The sequence below is a fragment of the Lampris incognitus genome, chromosome 10 (assembly GCF_029633865.1).
Source record: "Lampris incognitus isolate fLamInc1 chromosome 10, fLamInc1.hap2, whole genome shotgun sequence".
Taxonomy (NCBI): Eukaryota; Metazoa; Chordata; class Actinopteri; order Lampriformes; family Lampridae; genus Lampris; species Lampris incognitus.
The window spans coordinates 6,793,062-6,810,561 of NC_079220.1; the positions used below are offsets into that span (position 1 = coordinate 6,793,062).

Consider the following 17,500-nt stretch of genomic DNA (forward strand, 5'->3'; position numbering starts at 1 on the left):
AACGGCCCGACATTAGTCGACCATCGGCCTGGTGTGTCACGGCCTTAACAGTCCATACCATCTTGTCTATCACTCATTTTCATTTTTATCCTGAAGTCGTATTAAGCCATCACACATTGTCATGCAGAGGCCATCACAGTAGTTGCGTTTCAGTACTAGCTAGCTTGGGTCTGTCAGAGCATTGTTAATATTGCTGTACATCCCTGTTGTCCCTTACACAGCCTAGTAGATGGTTTGAAAAGGCCATGTCGGTGTCCGGGTAGCGTAGCGGCCTATTCCGCTGCCTACCAACACGGGGATTGCCGGATCGAATCCCCGTGTTACCTCCGGCTTGGCCAGGCGTCCCTACAGACAGAATTGGCCGTGTCTGCGGGTGGGAAGCCGGGTGTGGATATGTGTTCTGCTCGCAGCACTAGCGCCTCTTCTGGTCGGTCGGGGCGCCTCTTTAGGGGGGGAGGGGGAACTATGGGGAATAGCGTGATCCTCCCACACGCTACGTCCCCCTGGCGAAACTCCTCACTGTCAGGTGAAAAGCAGCTTGTGACTCCACGTGTATCGGAGGAGACATGCGGTAGTCTGCAGCCCTCCCCGGATCGGCAGAGGGGGTGGAGCAGCGACCGGGACGGCTCGGGAGAGTGGGGCCGGATACAACTGGGGAGAATATGGGGGGGGGGGGGGTCCAAAAAAAGAAAAGGCCCTGTCTTTCTGATATGAGTAAGTGCTCTTTATTCGTTCTCTTTCTTCTTGATCATCCCCCATTTCCTCCCTCTTTTACTGTTTTTCACCCTTGTGAAGTTTTTTTTTTTGCGTAGCCTTGTTAAAGTCTCAGAGGGCTTTATTCTCAGAGAGAGGAAAATACAGAAAACCACAATAGACAAGACCCTCGATCTGACAAGGAAAAAACTTCCCAGATGAAACCATTCGAGGGGAAAAACCCTCGAGAAGAGTAACGGAGGAGGGAGTCCTCTTCCAGGACAGATGGACTTAGAATAGGTGCCAAGTGGGCAGAGCAGACAAGCAGTCACAGATTTAGAAATGAAATACTTCAGGACTACACTTGGTGATAACAAAACAAGAAAAGTAGACTCTGGGATACAGCCTTTTCCCCACGTTGCTGTGTTTATAAGCGTTGGAAATGTGCATGTTCATGTTCTTGCTCGATTTTGGAGGACTTCCAAAAACTGTTCCCATGCAGGGAGCTGTCCCTGAAGATTCATAGGATTATATCTGGTTGTTAGTCAAAGTCCCATATGCCAAGGTGCTCCACAGAACGGCACAGGGGATGGTTCCTGCCAACAGCCATAAAACTGTACAGCTCCTCCCCATTCTGCCACAACCCTGACCCCCAGCACTCTAGGTGGACGCTGAAGCAACATCGTTGACTGCCATTTTTATATTTTCATACTCAAATACTGCGTACTGTCACTGACAGACGACCCATATATCCTCTAGTACCGCTGTAGATAAGAGTTATATGTGTAATATACATCTGCCAGCTTGCTATTACGTGCAATATACAGCTGTGCAGTAACTGAATAACTGTACTCTGTGCAATAAATGAACATGTCAACATGATGCTGCATCTTTTTCTCAATGTAACGTCTGCTATATTTTTTATTTCTTATTTTTATGCCAATGCTCTTGATCAGGGGAAGCGCTGTGGTGCAGTGGTTAGTGCAGTTGCCTCATAGCAAGAAGGTTCTGGGTTCGAACCCCAGGGTAGTCCAACCTTTGGGGTCGTCCCAGGTCGTCCTCTGTGTGGAGCTTGCATGTTCTCCCCGTGTCTGCGTGGGTTTCCTCTGGGCGCTCCGCTTTCCTCCCACAGTCCAAAGACATGCAGGTCAGGTGAATCAGCTGTACTAAATTGTAGGTGTGACTGTGTCGGCCCTGTGATGGACTGGCAGCCTGTCCAGGGTGTCTCCCCACCTGCCGCCCAATGGCTGCTGGCATAGGCTCCAGCATCCCCGTGACCCTGAGTAGGATAAGCAGCTTGGATAATGGATGGACTGGATGGATGCTCTTGATCAACCCTGCTTTTCTATATAAATATACATCTCTTATTCGATTTTCTTGGCACCAAATTATACAGTTTACTCTAGTTCCTTATATTATGTATATTTATGTAGTTTTTGCTTTATGTTCTTGCTATTGTGTGGAGTTTTTTTTTAACCTTTATTAGCGACAGTGAAGAGGCACACAGTAAGTGGGGGAGAGAGGGAGGGGTATGACATGCAGCAAAGATCGCCAGCTGGAGTTGAACCAGCAACGGTTGCGACCATGTGGTATGCGCTGTAACCATTCGGCTACGGAGGGGCCCCATTGTGTGTATTTTTGATATTGTGTACCTTTGGATTATGTGAGCTGTAATGACGTTCTAATTTTCCCCGGGATCGGGCATCTGGGTAGCGTAGCAGTCCATTCCGTTCCCTACCAACACGGAGATCGCTGGTTTGAATCCCTGTGTTACCTCCGGCTTGGTCGGGCGTCCCTACAGACACAATTGGCCGTGTCTGCGGGTGGGAAGCCGGCTGTGGGTATGTGTCCTGGTCGCTGCACTAGCGCCTCCTCTGGTCGGTCTAGGCACCTGTTTGGGGGGGAGGGGGAACTGGGGGGAATAGCATGATCCTCCCACGCACTACGTCCCCCTGGTGAAACTCCTCACTGTCAGTGGAAAAGAAGCGGCTGGCCACTCCATATGTATGGGAGGAGGCATGTGGTAGTCTGCAGCCCTCCCCGGATCAGCAGAGGGGGTGGAGCAGCGACCAGGGCGGCTTGGAAGAGTGGGGTAATTGGCCAAGTACAATTGGGGAGAAAAAGATGGGGAAAATAAAATGGAAAAAAAAAACTATCTATCTGTCTATATGGCAATGGCATTGACATGGCCTCTGAATTTGTGTGTGTTCCAGCCACATCTCCCAATGCGGGCTCGGAGCTGGAGCAGGCCAGACCTCAGACCAGCGGGGAAGAGGAGCTACAGCTGCAACTGGCCCTGGCCATGAGCCGAGAGGCTGCTGAGCAGGTAAATATAAAAGAGCAAGCACACACACACACACACACACTGTAACGTGGCTGTGTAAGCAGCCATGTTGTCATTTTATATCAAATGAGTCCATCAGATTTATACATTAATCCTTCCAAAAAGGAGGAGTTGTGCTTCTCTGGAATAATAAAGGCTGACAAAACATCTTCATAAGATCCGAGGGAATTAAAGCTGTGAGATAAAACAGAATAGATAAAAGATGCAGCTGAACGGCTAGCTTCATTCTGCCAGCAACTGTAAAATTTACCGTTACAACTTCTCAAGACCACCCTCCAAGTTTTTCCTCCCCTGAAGCATTTAAGACGCCAGTAAAGAGAGTTAGTAGACCTGTGGAAACAAAAGCTTTGTCTCTTAAGTGAATCTCAAGTTGGACATCTTCTCCTTTTTCACTTACCTAGCATGAATATAATTTTATATATATTTTGGTACTGAAATGACCTGCCCCTTGAAAAGAAGCTGCAGATTCTGGTCGTTTTCACGGATTGTCCTCCTCTGAGTTTGCAGTTGGGGTTTGGGTTTCTCTGCTGTTTTAGTTTTAGTTTGCCTGTGCAACAGATCCAGCAGCACATGGAGGGAAGTCATCATTGACATCATTTGACTGAATTCATGTGTTAGCTGAAACGTGGCAGTGTCCAGCTAATTTTGGTAAGTTGGGTAAAGGTAACTAATAGAAGAGCTGGAACAGTCTGGTAAATTCAGAAAATCACACCACATTACAGTGAGCCAGCCTTTAAAACCAGGAAAAGACGGCACTTATGCCATATTACGATATCCACAATCCCAGGCGATATCTGGTCTCGTATCACGATATCGATATTATATTGATGTTAATATTAATTAATATTAACATTGACGGCATCCGGGTAGTGTAGCGGTCTATTCTGTTGCCTACTAACATGGATCGCCGGTTTGAATCCCCGTGTTACCTCCGGCTTGGTCAGGCGTCCCTACAGACACAATTGGCCATGTCTGCGGGTGGGAAGCCGGATGCGGGTATGTGTCCTGGTCGCTGCACTAGCACCTCCTCTGGTCGGTCGGGGCGCCTGTTCGAGGGCGAGGGGGAATTGGGGAGAATAGCGTGATCCTCCCACACGCTACGTCCCCCTGATGAAACTCCTCACTGTCAGGTGAAAAGAAGCGGCTGGCGACTCCACATGTATCGGAGAAGGCATGTGATAGTCTGCAGCCCTCCCCAGGTCGGCAGAGGGGGTGGAGCAGCAACTGGGACGGCTCGGAAGAGTGGGGTAACTGGCCAGGTACAACTGGGGAGAAAGGGGGGGGGGGAATAGAAAATTTCAGGAATGCAAAGTTTCATATTTGTCCTGTTTTCTGTGTTAAACAGAAGTGTTAATTACTCTTGGTGTCGTTGTGTAGTTAAGTGATTGTCGAGCGTGGATGCCCTTGTTCATTCTGGCTTTTGTGTGTTTCTTTTAGGAGGAACGCATGCGCAGAGGAGACGACCTGAGACTACAAATGGCCCTGGAGGAGAGTAAAAAAGAGGGCCCCAGCTCAGGAAAACTGACCAAGAAGAAGAAGGAGGTACGACACGCATCACATAACGCCGCAAGCAGTGTCCGTGCTGAGGTACATACACACGCCTAAACTGTGCACCAACTATGAACACGTATATGCACACACTGAAACAAGCACTGATGATGTACACGTGCTTGCATGTGAACACACACACACACACACACACACACACACACACACACTCACACAGACTTGAGTGACTCAGTTGTTCCTTCATTATGAGCTTGTTCCGGAAATGGTCACGTCCCCTTTTCACATTGTGTGTGACTCTGTAGCTGTAATGAGGCCGACGTCTTTCTGCAGAATGCTTAGTTTATCCATCATTATCCTGCCTCTGCCATTTTCCATAGCACCGAATGACTGTGCTGGCTGGCTTGCGAGCCGGTTCGCTGATGAGCTGGGTGTCTGGCTGACTTCAGCTTGTGAGGTGCAGAGCTATACCTAAACACAAAAGAATGACCAATTAAGTTTTGCTGAAATGATAACCCTGATCGTTTTGCTAAATACTGTGATCATGATGATTAATCAAGATCATAAACCTGTGGATTAAGGGAAATGTAATTATTTAGCTAAATACTTAGATATAGTCTATATTGTCCATCCATCTGTCCATTATCCAAGCCGCTTATCCGAATTCAGGTTGCGGGATGCTGGAGCCTAGTCTTTGTTGTCCTGCAGGAAATTGGTTTGCACAGCCAGTACATGCACAGCAACATGCAGATATACATGCAGATACATAAACATGTAACATTCACGCACAGAGAAATTTGGCTCCAATTGTTTACATGCCAGTCTTCTATGATTAATGTGTGGAAACTTGCATCATTATTTCCGATCATGCTCAATTATGCAGCTGTATGCTAAGTTAAATACTGATACACTTTAGTTTGGCTGAAATGAGATGGCAGTTGACTCTGATGGAAAATAAATGAGTACAGATGGATTTTGGATCCCAGCTTCCGTGTAACAGATGGTTCTGTCCACCAAGTGGGTAATAAATAACGTGTTTGTACAACAAAATGGCTCATATCTCCATCGGTTTACCTTTGCACAGCCAGTAATGCCCCTGAACATGCGTCAGTCTCTGGGCTTTAGTCTCTGTTGTGTTTGGTTTGCCCCTCGTTTGGGGAGAATTGCATTAACGAGGCACTGTGGAGTGAGAGAGAGATCTCACTCCTGCCAAAAGACGAGTTTCTCCCTTAACGTGTTGTTCTACCCATCCTCTCTCTTTATTTATTCCCCTTTTCCCTTCCTTTGTTCCTTTTCTCTTCTTGTTTTCTGTATTCACACCCCCCCATCTCTTTTCCTGTCACCCCTGTTCTCCCTCTCTCCTGTTTTTCTCTCTCCTTCTTCCCCTCCTTCTTTCTGTCTATCTCTCGCTGCAGCCTCAGTCCTCTCTGATGGATCTTATGGATGTTCCAGAGAGGGGCTCAAGGGCCGACCCCTGGGGTGCAGGGGCTGCAGGGGCTGCAGGGGCTGCAGGGGCCACAGCTGCAACAGACCCCTGGCAGTCCTATGGTACATAAACACACCCACACCGGTATTACTGACATGGTATACTAGCTTGATATAGTACTGCTGACATTATATACTAACACAATGATATACTATAGTATTACTGACATGATATAGGCTACTAACAATGATGTACTATAGTATTACTGACATGATATAGGCTACTAACAATGATGTACTATAGTATTACTGACATGATATAGGCTACTAACAATGATGTACTATAGTATTACTGACATGATATAGGCTACTAACAATGATGTACTATAGTATTACTGACATGATATAGGCTACTAACAATGATATACTATAGTATTACTGACATGATATAGGCTACTAACAATGATATACTATAGTGTTACTGACATGATATAGGCTACTAACAATGATATACTATGGTATTACTGACATGATATAGACTACTAACAGTGATATAATATATTATTACTGACATGATATAGGCTACTAACAGTGATATACTATAGTATTACTGACATGTGATGTACTGTTGCACTGCTGACTGACATGATATGACAAAGATGTGTGCAGGTTTATAAAGTGTGAGTAATTTAGATTTGTGTTGCTTGTGTAAGTGTGTTTGTGTGTGTGTGTGTGTGTGTGTGGGGGGGGGTACACGCATGTGTGTGCATGTCAATTCTCCGCTCCACCTGCTGCAGATCTCAGCACTGGGCCTCTTTGTTCACCAGGAATGCTGCTCCTCTCGCCCAACAGCATGGCTGCCCAAACAGGAAGGGGGTGGAGCTTAGCAGAGAGAGAGAGAGAAATGGAGATTTTGTAGAGGAATATGTTTTAAAGTGTAACTCAACCCTAAATGGTGTTTTTCTGAGTGTGACGTGTTTATGTGCCCTCTGTGTGATGAAACCTACCAGTAATGGGCATAATTTCAACGCTGGCTGAGATAACTTCACCAGACTGCTTTCAGTGAGAGAAACCAAAGTCGTGCCGCCCTCTTTTGGTCGAAATGTTCACCCCTGCTGCTCTGACCCTGGCTGGTCTTGCAGTAATGTAGGGTTTTTGTGCTGGTCTGACATTAGAAGGCTAAAGCTGAGAAACGACTACAAACACTTAGTCAGAGATGAACCCTTCCGCCCCCAGATGTGGAGACCCACCTCCCTTTCTTACCTTGCTCTCCACCCCACAAATAGGCATTTTCCAAACCTGTACTGGGGGGGAGACGTACTGAAACTGTGTGTAACATTACCCTTTAAATGTTTGGTGAAGATGACGTCTGCGTTCAGTGTCTGTGCTCACTACGTAGACACACAGTGAGGCTGCCGTGGGCATCTTTTTTATTTTCCTGTTAAATAATGATGGAATTACCTACATTTCCTCCACATTCAGGAAACATGGGTGCTATGGTGGCCTGCACACAGACTACTCCCCCTCCCCCTTTTTCTCCTCAATTGTACGTGGCCAATTATCCCACTCTTCCGAGCCGTCCCTGTCTCTGCTCCAACCCCTCTGCTGAACCCGGAATGGCTGCCGAGTACCACTTGTCTCCTCCGATACATGTGGAGTCGCCAGCCGCTTCTTTTCACCTGACAGTGAAGAGTTTCGCCAGGGGGATGTAGCGCGTGGGAGGATCATGCTATTCCCCCCAGTCCCCCCCCCCCGAACAGGTGCCCTGACCAACCAGAGGAGGTGCTAGTGCAGCGCCTAGGACACACCCAAATACGGCTTCCCACCTGTAGACACGGCCAATTGTGTCTGTAGGACGCCCGACCAAGCCGGAGGTAACGCGGGGATTCGGTCTGGTGATCCCCGTGTTAGGCAACGGAATAGACCGCTACGCTACCCGGATGCCCCCTCTTTCCACTCTTTAGCTCTCTCTGTCTGTACCGCCATGTCTTCTCACTCCACTCTGCTGTGTTTGCCTCCAGGTTCTGCCCCTAAGCCAGCAGCCCCAGTGGACCCATGGGGTGCCACTCCTTCCGTTCCTCCCATGAAGAGCAGCGATCCCTGGGCAGCAAACGCCGCTCCTGGTGCCGATCCTTGGAGCTCCACCCGTCCCAAGACCTCCAACACAGGTGACCGCCGCCATTCACGATGAGAGCTGTGTGGTCCTCTGAATAATGGTCGGTTGCGTTTGGTGGTGGAATGGACAAACTCGCCAGCCACAGCCACACTTTTCAGTTTTTGGCTGATATAAACCTCTGATCCTCCACCCACACACACACAAGAGCAAAGCACTAAAATACACAGTAACACACAAACAACATGGTTATATACTCCAGTGCAATCATTCAAAATCTGATTTGGCTGTCTGTTGTTTTGCATGTTTACACTTTCCATATTTACTCACTGTCATGTCTGTGTTGCGTTGACTGTTTCCATTTGGCAGTGTGTGCTTCCTGTGTTTGTTTCTGTGATTATAGTTGTGGTTTGTGCTTTCTTTGTGGTTGTGCACACATTTTTATTTGTGTCTATGTGTGTGTGTGTGTTTGTGTGTGTGCGTGTGTGTGTGTGTGTGTTTTCCCTTCCAGGTAGTTTTGACCTGTTCAGTACATCCAACGGTACGTCTAAAGAGGACTTCTCAGAGTTTGACAGCCTCCGCTCCTCTTCCTCTGTCCCCACTGGTACTCACCCTGTCCTAGTCTTTCTAACTTCCTCTCACCAACTCTTGTTCAGTCTGTGTCCTTGTCCTGCCGAAAACCATGTGTCTCACATCGCAACGGGGTCACGTTCATTTACATGCCACTAACCCCCCCCCCCCTTTTCCACCCAATTATATCCGGCCAATTACCCCACTCTTCCGAGCCGTCCCGGTCGCTGCTCCACACCCTCTGCTGATCCGGGAAGGGCTGCACACTACCACATGCCTCCTCCGATACATGTGGAGTCGCCAGCCGCTTCTTTTCACCTGACAGTGAGGAGTTTCACCAGGGGAATGTAGCGCAGGGGAGGATCACGCTATTCCCCCCAGTTCCCCCCTCCCCCTCGAACAGGCGCCCCGACCGAGCAAAGGAGGCGCTAGTGCAGCGACCAGGACACATACCCACATCCGGCTTCCCACCCTCAGACACGGCCAACTGCGTCTGTAGGGACGCCCGACCAAGCCGGAGGTAACACGGGGATTCGAACCGGCGATCCCCATGTTGGTAGGCAACGGAATAGACCCCCGCGTCACCCGGACGCCCCCAGAATTGGACTTTAAGCAGATGCATGGTTGTTGCAGGACGTGGGCACACACTTCCATGTCTTGTCTGTGTATTCACATGTCACCAGACCTGAATAAAAAAGACGACTTTTGATTTTGATTCAAATGTTCACGCATCATGTATTTTATACTTTATTCCCACGATGCATTCCAACTGTAGATGAACTCAAAAGCCATTTATTCTACTACTTTCGGCTGCTCCTGTTAGGGGTCGCCACAGCGGATTAAAAGCCATTTATTAGTTTTGTTCTGGTCTGGTCCCATTTGACTGTGTGGTCTAAGTGTTCAGGGTGGTTTCCTCAGAAGTGGATCATCCGGTCTGTGGTGTCCTTTTCAGAAGCGATACCCACAGTGTGTTTCTTCCCCCTGTCCTGTTCAGTAGAATCGACAGTCTTTCCCAGGAGGCCGAGCCCCACCCATCTACACCCCTTTTCTGGTTTAGCGTGTGAAAGAGTTTTTTTCGACCAATGGTTGTGAGTCTTGAAGGTTTTACTCATGTGGGTTTTCCCTCTCTCGTCTGTGGGGGTGGTTTGTGTGTCACATTTACCCCGATTCAACACAACCACGTGTGACATCATCGGTGATAAATGGAAAGGAACACAAACACCCAGAGATATTTATTCATCGGTTTATTTGCGGATTTCAGCTTTTCGATAGAGACCACTTCCCTTTTGTTTGTTTGTTTGTTTATTTGTTTTTATTTGTTTATTCTCTTTTTATTGATTTATACTTAAAAACAATGTACTTATTTACACAGGACTTAGAAGCCTCATCTACCCAAGTCTTCTGTAAAACACAGTTGTAAGGTAATGACCCTAAGATAGATTAGATAATACAGAGGCAAATAAGGACCAATAAAGTAAATAACAATACAGGTATAAAAATAACAATATAGGTATAAAAATAACAATACAGGTATAAAAATAACAATATAGGTATAAAAATAACAATACAGGTATAAAAATAACAATATAGGTATAAAAATAACAATATAGGTATAAAAATAACAATATAGGTATAAAAATAACAATATAGGTATAAAAATAACAATATAGGTATAAAAATAACAATATATGCATAAAAATAAAGGTGTATAAATAGAAAATAAACTACATAAAAAAGAGAAAACCAAATTTAATAAATGGAACCAGAATGTTGGGGTGCACCTTCATGATACTCAAGTTTCTTTACAAAGGAGGTTAGCCGGGTAGCGTGGGGGTCTATTCCGTTGCCTACCAACATGGGGATCGCCGGCTCGAATCCCCGTGTTACTTCCGGCTTGGTTGGGTGTCCCTACAGACACAATTGGCCGTGTCTGTGGCTGGGAAGCCGGATGTGGGTATGTGTCCTGGTCATTGTACTAGCGCCTCCTCTGGTCGGTCGGGACACCTGTTCCACGTGCTACGTCCCCATGGTGAAACTCCTCACTGTCAGGTGAATAGAAGCGGCTGGTGACTCCACATGTATGGGAGGAGGCATGTGGTAGTCAGCAGCCCTCCCCGGATCGGCAGAGGGGGTGGAGCAGCGACCGGGACAGCTCAGAAGAGTGGGGTAATTGGCCGGATACAACTGGGGAGAAAAGCGGGGGGGGGGCAAAGGTTATTAAGGAAAGAAAAGAAGACAGCTACCCTTAAACTGTCTACCATTTTTTTCTGTCTTGCAAAACACTTTCTAACTTTGTTTTGAATCGTGCCATATAAATATTATTATTATTGGTATTAGCATTATGATTCATTTCGTAAAATTTTGATGTAAAATTTTGCCAAATCATTATGCGGATTGACAAGCCCACCATCGGTGATGTGCCCTCACAGGGTGCCGATGGAACAGGGCGAAAGATTATTATTCATTTCAGATGGAGAGATTATTGGTCTCCACTTCTGTTTGAGAATTGACGAGTGAACCATTCACATGTTTATCTAAAGTTGGTACTTTGCCTTCATCGGTTTTTGTATTCCAAGCCGTCCCGGTCGCTGCTCCAGCCCCTCTGCCGATCCGGGGAAGGCTGCAGACTACCACATGCCTCCTCCCATACATGTGGAGTCACCAGCTGCTTCTCTTCACCTGACAGTGAGGAGTTTCACCAGGGGGACGTAGCACGTGGGAGGATCACGCTATCCCCCCCTGAACACACGCCCCGACCGACCAGAGGAGGCGCTACTGCAGCGGCCAGGACACACACCCACATCCGGCTACCCACCCACAGACACGGCCAATTGTGTCTGTAGGGACGCCCGACCGAGCCGGAGGTAACACGGGGATTCGAACCGGCGATCCCTGTGTTGGTAGGCAACAGAATAGACCGCTACACCACCCGGACATGTGTACATCTAAATGTACCGAAAGCTTTTTTTTTTTTATGTTCCCAAAGTGACCAAAACACACACACACACACACACACTTATACATAGATATTGTATAACCTGCAAGTCATCCAGGCTTCACTGACATGGAGGCGTCCGTGCTGCGGAACGAGCTGCCGTTGAAATCTCGCCATCAGCATCGATCCGCTGCCGTCACCGGGTGTTATTTTTTTGATTCTTCATTGATCTGATCGGGTGTGACAGTTTACTTTATTATTGGACTCCTTTTACCTTCCGCTGCCCTTCCCTGGAGGCTGTGTTGTCCCCTGCAGACCTCCGCCCCGGTTCTGCAGTGGAAACCGTTTCGGTCTCGGTCAGCTCCCCCCGGCGTGCACGTGCACGTGCACGGGTCTGTCGGTCTGTGTTTGAGGCACGCGTGTGTAATTTGGGCGTGTGCGTGCGCGCGAGCGGGGCTCGTTTACGAATGCCTCTGTCGGCGTCTCGGCGCTGCCGCAGGACCCGAGAGCCAGGCTGTCTGCCTCTGTGCCGCTCACATGAAAGCCCCCTTTTGATCATTTTATTGCCTCACATATTTATCAGTTCACCAAGGCTTTGTGTTCCCGTGTGTGTGTGTGTGTGTGTGTGTGTGTGTGGTTGTGCGCCTGAGGAAGAGCAGTTGGGCCGATGAGAGAAGTGTAACAACTCTTTGTTCGCGGATCTTCGCGTTACGTGTGCTTTACGTGTACGGACGGGGCTTTCGATTCCAGAATGCTGGGGGAACGATGACGGCCGTTGTCAAATGTTACATGAGGGCCTGAAATTACAACGACCTGTAGTGCTTTTAAAAGGAGGGGTATTTAACCGGTTATTAGTTGACATTCACTTTCAAAAATCGGATTCTCTAGACTCATTTCTTTTTTTTTTTATATAAATTTATTTCTGATTTTTCCCTTTTTTTCTCCCAATTTAGTGGCCAATCGATCCCTATTTTAATTCAAACACCCACCCTCGTACTGCATGCGTTCGCCAACTGCATCTCTCCGGCCGGCAGTCTCGAAGGAGTCGCCTCCCCACTTTCGTGACAAGGCGACTCCAGGCCGAACCACTGTTTTTCCGACACACACAGAGACGCATTCACGTGACGAACACAAGCCGACTCCGCCCCCCTCCCGAAGACAGCGTTGCCAATGATTGCTGCTTCATCGAGTCCGGCCATAGTCGGATCTGACGAGACCGGGGCGCGAACCCCCGGTCCCCAGTGAGCAACTGCATCGACACAGAGCCGATGCTTAGACCGCTACACCACCGCGGACCGACTCTAGACTCATTTCTATGTTAAAAACAAACTGGCCTTTCGGGCCTCCGGGTGGCGTGACGTTCTACGCCGTTGCCTACCAACACGGGGATCGCCCGTTCGAATCCCCGTGTTACCTCCGGCTTGGTCGGGCGTCCCTACGGACACAATTGGACGTGTCTGCGGGTGGGGAGCCAGATGTGGGTATGTGTCCTGGTCGCTGCACTAGCGCCTCCTCTGGAGCGCCTGTTCAGGGGGGAGGAGGAACTGAGGGGGGTAGCGTGATCCTCCCACGCGCTACGTCCCCCTGGTGAAACTCCTCACTGTCAGGTGAAAAGAAGCGGCTGGTGATTCCAAGGGGGGGAATTCCAAAACAAAAAACTGGACTTCCTGTTTTCCACTTTTCACTGTAAGTGGGTGTGGTAGAAGAGGCTGTGATGGGCACACTGGTTTTAAACCTGCGGTGTCATGTTAGACCTTACAGAGGAGCCTTTATATTGGCACTGGCATTTTTGTTTTTAATTTCCTTTATTTCCCCCCTTTTTTTTAGTTTCCCAGGGTTTTTCTACCCCCTCCTTTGTCTCATTTTTTATATTATGTATTATTTCCATGTTGGTACTTTTGGATTTTCCTTAGAGACCCCCCCACCCCTCACCACCGGCGTCCAGTTCATGTGAAGTAATGCAGCAACGTCTCCTCTCTCCTCCTCAGGCGATGGGGCCGTCGTCTCCTCGCTCCCCTCCCAGGCCAGTCTCGCGAGCAGTGGCAGCCTGGACCTCTTCGACCCACTGCCCACCTCCAACTCCTCCAACCCCACCAGAAAGACACCCGAGTCCTTCCTGGGCCCCAATGCTGCTCTGGTTAACCTGGACTCACTGGTCACCAAACCGGCCCAGCCTGCGCCAGTTGTCAACCCTTTCCTGGCTTCTGCAGGTAAGGGAAGAAGGGGATGATGACGAGAACAATTTGGCTTCAACATAAAGTGATCCAGGTTGTTAAGGCGCGGGCGGGTTCTTTCACACTGAAATGCTGGTCATTTTCGCGAGGTTCAAATCTTGGGATTGTCGATAAGACCCCTTTTCAGCAAGTGTCTGATATAGCAAGCTAACTACATCAGACAAGCGCATTGGAATGGGGAATGGGACTACACCTAGGATGTGAAAATGTTTAAAGCTCCATCCATCCATCCATTATCCAAACCACTTATCCTGCTCTCAGGGTGGCGGGGATGCTGGAGTCTATCCCTGCAGTCATTGGGCGGCAGGTGGGGAGACACCCCTGGACACGCCGCCAGGCCATCGCAGGGCCAAATTAACATTTTAACGACTTTAATACTGCAGCGAATTCAGGAGGCAGCTGGGAATCCGCCGCAGCCAGAACATGAACCCGGGTTCCTGGGAACCTGCACTAACCAGTCGACTAAAGGGTCCAACCCTTTTTTAAAGCTCAACATCTCTAAACCACTGCGCACACAGATAGAACCGTGCAAATCCCAGGTGATGAAGCATAGATGTGCATGGTTTATGTTCATAACGGAACGTTCATCAAGGACTCTTTAAATTAACTGATAAAAACATTTGCACTTAAACATGAGAAATGTGGCACTTCATAATGTACAACAGGAGGTCTGTTTTTATTCTTTTTATTAAAACAAACTTTTTTCATTTAAATGCCTGGAAGAGCTCAGCAATAAAAATGTCATATTTTAGTTGCGTTTTGGAGTTGATATAAATACAACTGGTTGTGTTAAATGGGCATATGATGTCATCTCATATTTATTGCAGGTCCCTGAATTGAATCAAAATTAAATCATATTGTGGCAGGCTTTGTGATATTGGCAAATATCGTATCGTTATCCAAAGAATCGAATTATCGTACTGTGGTGAAACTTGTGATTTACACCCCGTATAAGACTCTCACAACGCCGCACATGCTTTATTATCTTTGGCTGCACTTTCTGCATGACGTCACCGTTGTTGACCAACAGAAAAAACAGCCTACAGCTCCTCTTAACATTTTAGATGTATTGAGAACTAACTTTGATTTTTCACATATAGACCAAGAATCAGAATCAAAACACTTTATTTGTCGTTTCATTTCATGCACTTGCGCACATGAAATGAAACGAAACATCGTTTCTCCCAGCCCACAGCAGTGCAACACAAAGACAAACACACAAGTCATCTTGTTTCACCCCGTTTATTGTAAAGCGACTTTGAGTATTAGAAAAGCGCTATATAAGATTGATTTATTATTATTATATCCAAAAACTACAAGAACACATAGTATATCCAAACTAACACATCTAAACTGAAAAAAAAAATCACCGTCCAGGAGAACGAACGCCAGCCAGGATACTGTTGGAACTGCCGGTCTGCGTGGGCTAGCAGTTAGCTTAGCCTGCCCTGCTTCCGCGTCCTGTCAGACCGCCCTCGGTGTTTATTCTTCAGGCGCAGCTCCGGTCAAGGCCGTGGTCCTTGGGCCCACAGGACGCAGCAGACCAAGCTCCCTCAGCCGATTCAACACTAGCTGTCCCAGCCAGACACCTTTGACACACCTCTCCGCACTCCACACGACAGCACTAAAACACGGTCAAGGCTCGGCGAGGCTGCCGCCAGACCGCCCTCTGTGTTATCGGAACTGCCAGTCTACATGGGCTAGCAGTTAGCTTAGCCAGCCCCGCTTCCGCGTCCTGTCAGACCACCCTCGGTGTTTCCTCTTCAGGCACAGCTCCAGGCAGGGCCGTGGTCCCTGGGCCCGCAGGACGCAGCAAACCAAGCTGTCCAAGCCGATCCAGTGCCAGCTCTCCCAGCCATTAAACATAGAAAAATTTAGATGAAGACATGGACAAAGACACTACATGGACAGTACTGGGTGAGGCCGCCGCAAACGTGAATTTGCACCGCCATCTTCCCACACCGGAAGCGGAGGAATTGTAAACACACATACATCCGCTACATTCACTTCAGCTGGAACCAGCAGTTCTTCTATTCTTAGAGTTAACAAGTAGAGAGCGGTGAAGAGATGTATTGACATACACAGAATAATCCTCACTAAGTCCTGCAGCCTACCCCATCTTGGCTTCATTTCAGGAGGACAAAGAAGCGTGGACATAAACGTGAAGGCATGCCCATACAGGCTGACACACTCGCACAGAAGTAGATCCTCACACGCAGGTTCATTCTGACTCACCATTCACCACCCCTGCCCCGCCTTCACTTACTGTCAGAACCTGTCTGGGTTCACCACCACGTAGATGGAGACAAGAAGAACTGATATCTGTAAGAGAATTGCAGAAGTCTATCAGTTTGCCCATCCAAACTTCAAACAAAGTAACAAGAAAAATATTTCACGGTATAAGTGGGGGGAAAAGGAGGCGTGAAACATTTTTGAATAACAGAACTCTCTCGTAGGGATATAGGTAAAATTAATACCAAAATCGTGTGCTTCAAGTCAGCAATACTTAATTGTGCACAACCATTGAAGGTCCACGTGTATTAGGTTTTCCTAACAGCCCAACCCAATAGGGGTTTGAGAAAATGTTATTCAGCTCAAAATTGTGAAACTAAACTGTGACCATTTTGATATCGCAGTATTTCCACTAACTTCTTCTGGATCACCACCTTGCTGTGATGGAGAACCTTGTGTGTACCAATGATCCCAAGAGCTATGCCATCCAGAGCTTGGCTCCTGGTAGGGTCACCCAAGGTGGACAGGTCAAGGGGGAGGTTCTAGATAAAGCACGATCCAACAAAGACCTCAATGGTGGAACTGGTTTGAAGATGTCTTCAGGACACAATGGCAATGAAGAAGGATGGAGGCTGCAACAGAGGATGGTCTCCAATCGTCTTGGTTCTCCATGCCATCGGACTCTGGCCACCCCCTGCCAAGGACCGTGCGGTGGCTGGAGGCGCATCGGCCTGTCCACGTACAAAGCTGTCACGCACAGGTGTCCTCCCATTACGCAGCTCCAGGATCAGCCTCTACACCCACCTGAAGACCCAGAGGGACCCAGAGGGAGGACGGTCATACTCGACCCCGAGTGACCACGGATGATGATGATTTCCACTAAATCGACATGTTGAAGTGTAATGACTATATGCTGTAAAGCGGTTTGATGTAATGATTTCTACGTCTGTGGACCTTTGAATTTATTTGTAGCTTTTGTTACACACGGGGCTTTAAATAAAAGCATTGTTGTACATTTTCTTTGGCTAATTGCAGTTTTCACATTTGACTGTAGATAAGAGGGGAACCAGCGTTAAAGGAATAGTTTAGCTTCTTTTTAGCGGAGCTGCTAATGATCCCAGTAAGGCGTCCAGCCATTGAGCTAAGCAAGGCTAAACTCATGTTCAACATACCCTCAAATTCAGGAATCAGGAACACTTTATTTCCTGGGTCGTTTCCACCACAGCAGTGCAACACAAAGACAAAAACGCAGCCAAAAACTACAAGAACGCACATACTAACTAACACATATATCCAAACTAAAAAAATTTTTTTTAAAAAAATCACTGTCCAAGGGAACGAACGCCAGCCAGGATGACTGTCAGAACTGCCGGTCTGCATGGGCTAGCAATTAGCTTAGCCTGCCCCGCTTCCACATCCTATCAGACCGCCCTCAGTGCTTCCTCCTC

General features: G+C 47.8%; 1 protein-coding gene across 4 annotated transcripts in view; it reads left to right on the forward strand.

Moving 5' to 3' along the window:
* The window catches only part of epn2 (epsin 2), a 46,539-nt gene that overhangs the window by 27,372 nt on the left and 1,667 nt on the right, over nt 1-17,500 (forward strand). The window contains exons 4-10 of one of the 4 annotated variants that reach the window (XM_056287499.1): nt 2,907-3,019; nt 4,475-4,624; nt 5,959-6,091; nt 7,990-8,136; nt 8,593-8,685; nt 13,575-13,796; nt 16,457-16,607. In XM_056287499.1, the coding sequence (XP_056143474.1) occupies nt 2,907-3,019; nt 4,475-4,624; nt 5,959-6,091; nt 7,990-8,136; nt 8,593-8,685; nt 13,575-13,796; nt 16,457-16,521 (923 nt within the window). In that variant the 3' untranslated portion in view covers nt 16,522-16,607. Of the gene's footprint in view, nt 1-2,906; nt 3,020-4,474; nt 4,625-5,958; nt 6,092-7,989; nt 8,137-8,592; nt 8,686-13,574; nt 13,797-16,456; nt 16,608-17,500 lie in introns of those variants that run through there. The other 3 variants (XM_056287495.1, XM_056287497.1, XM_056287496.1) reach the window with 3 other exon arrangements.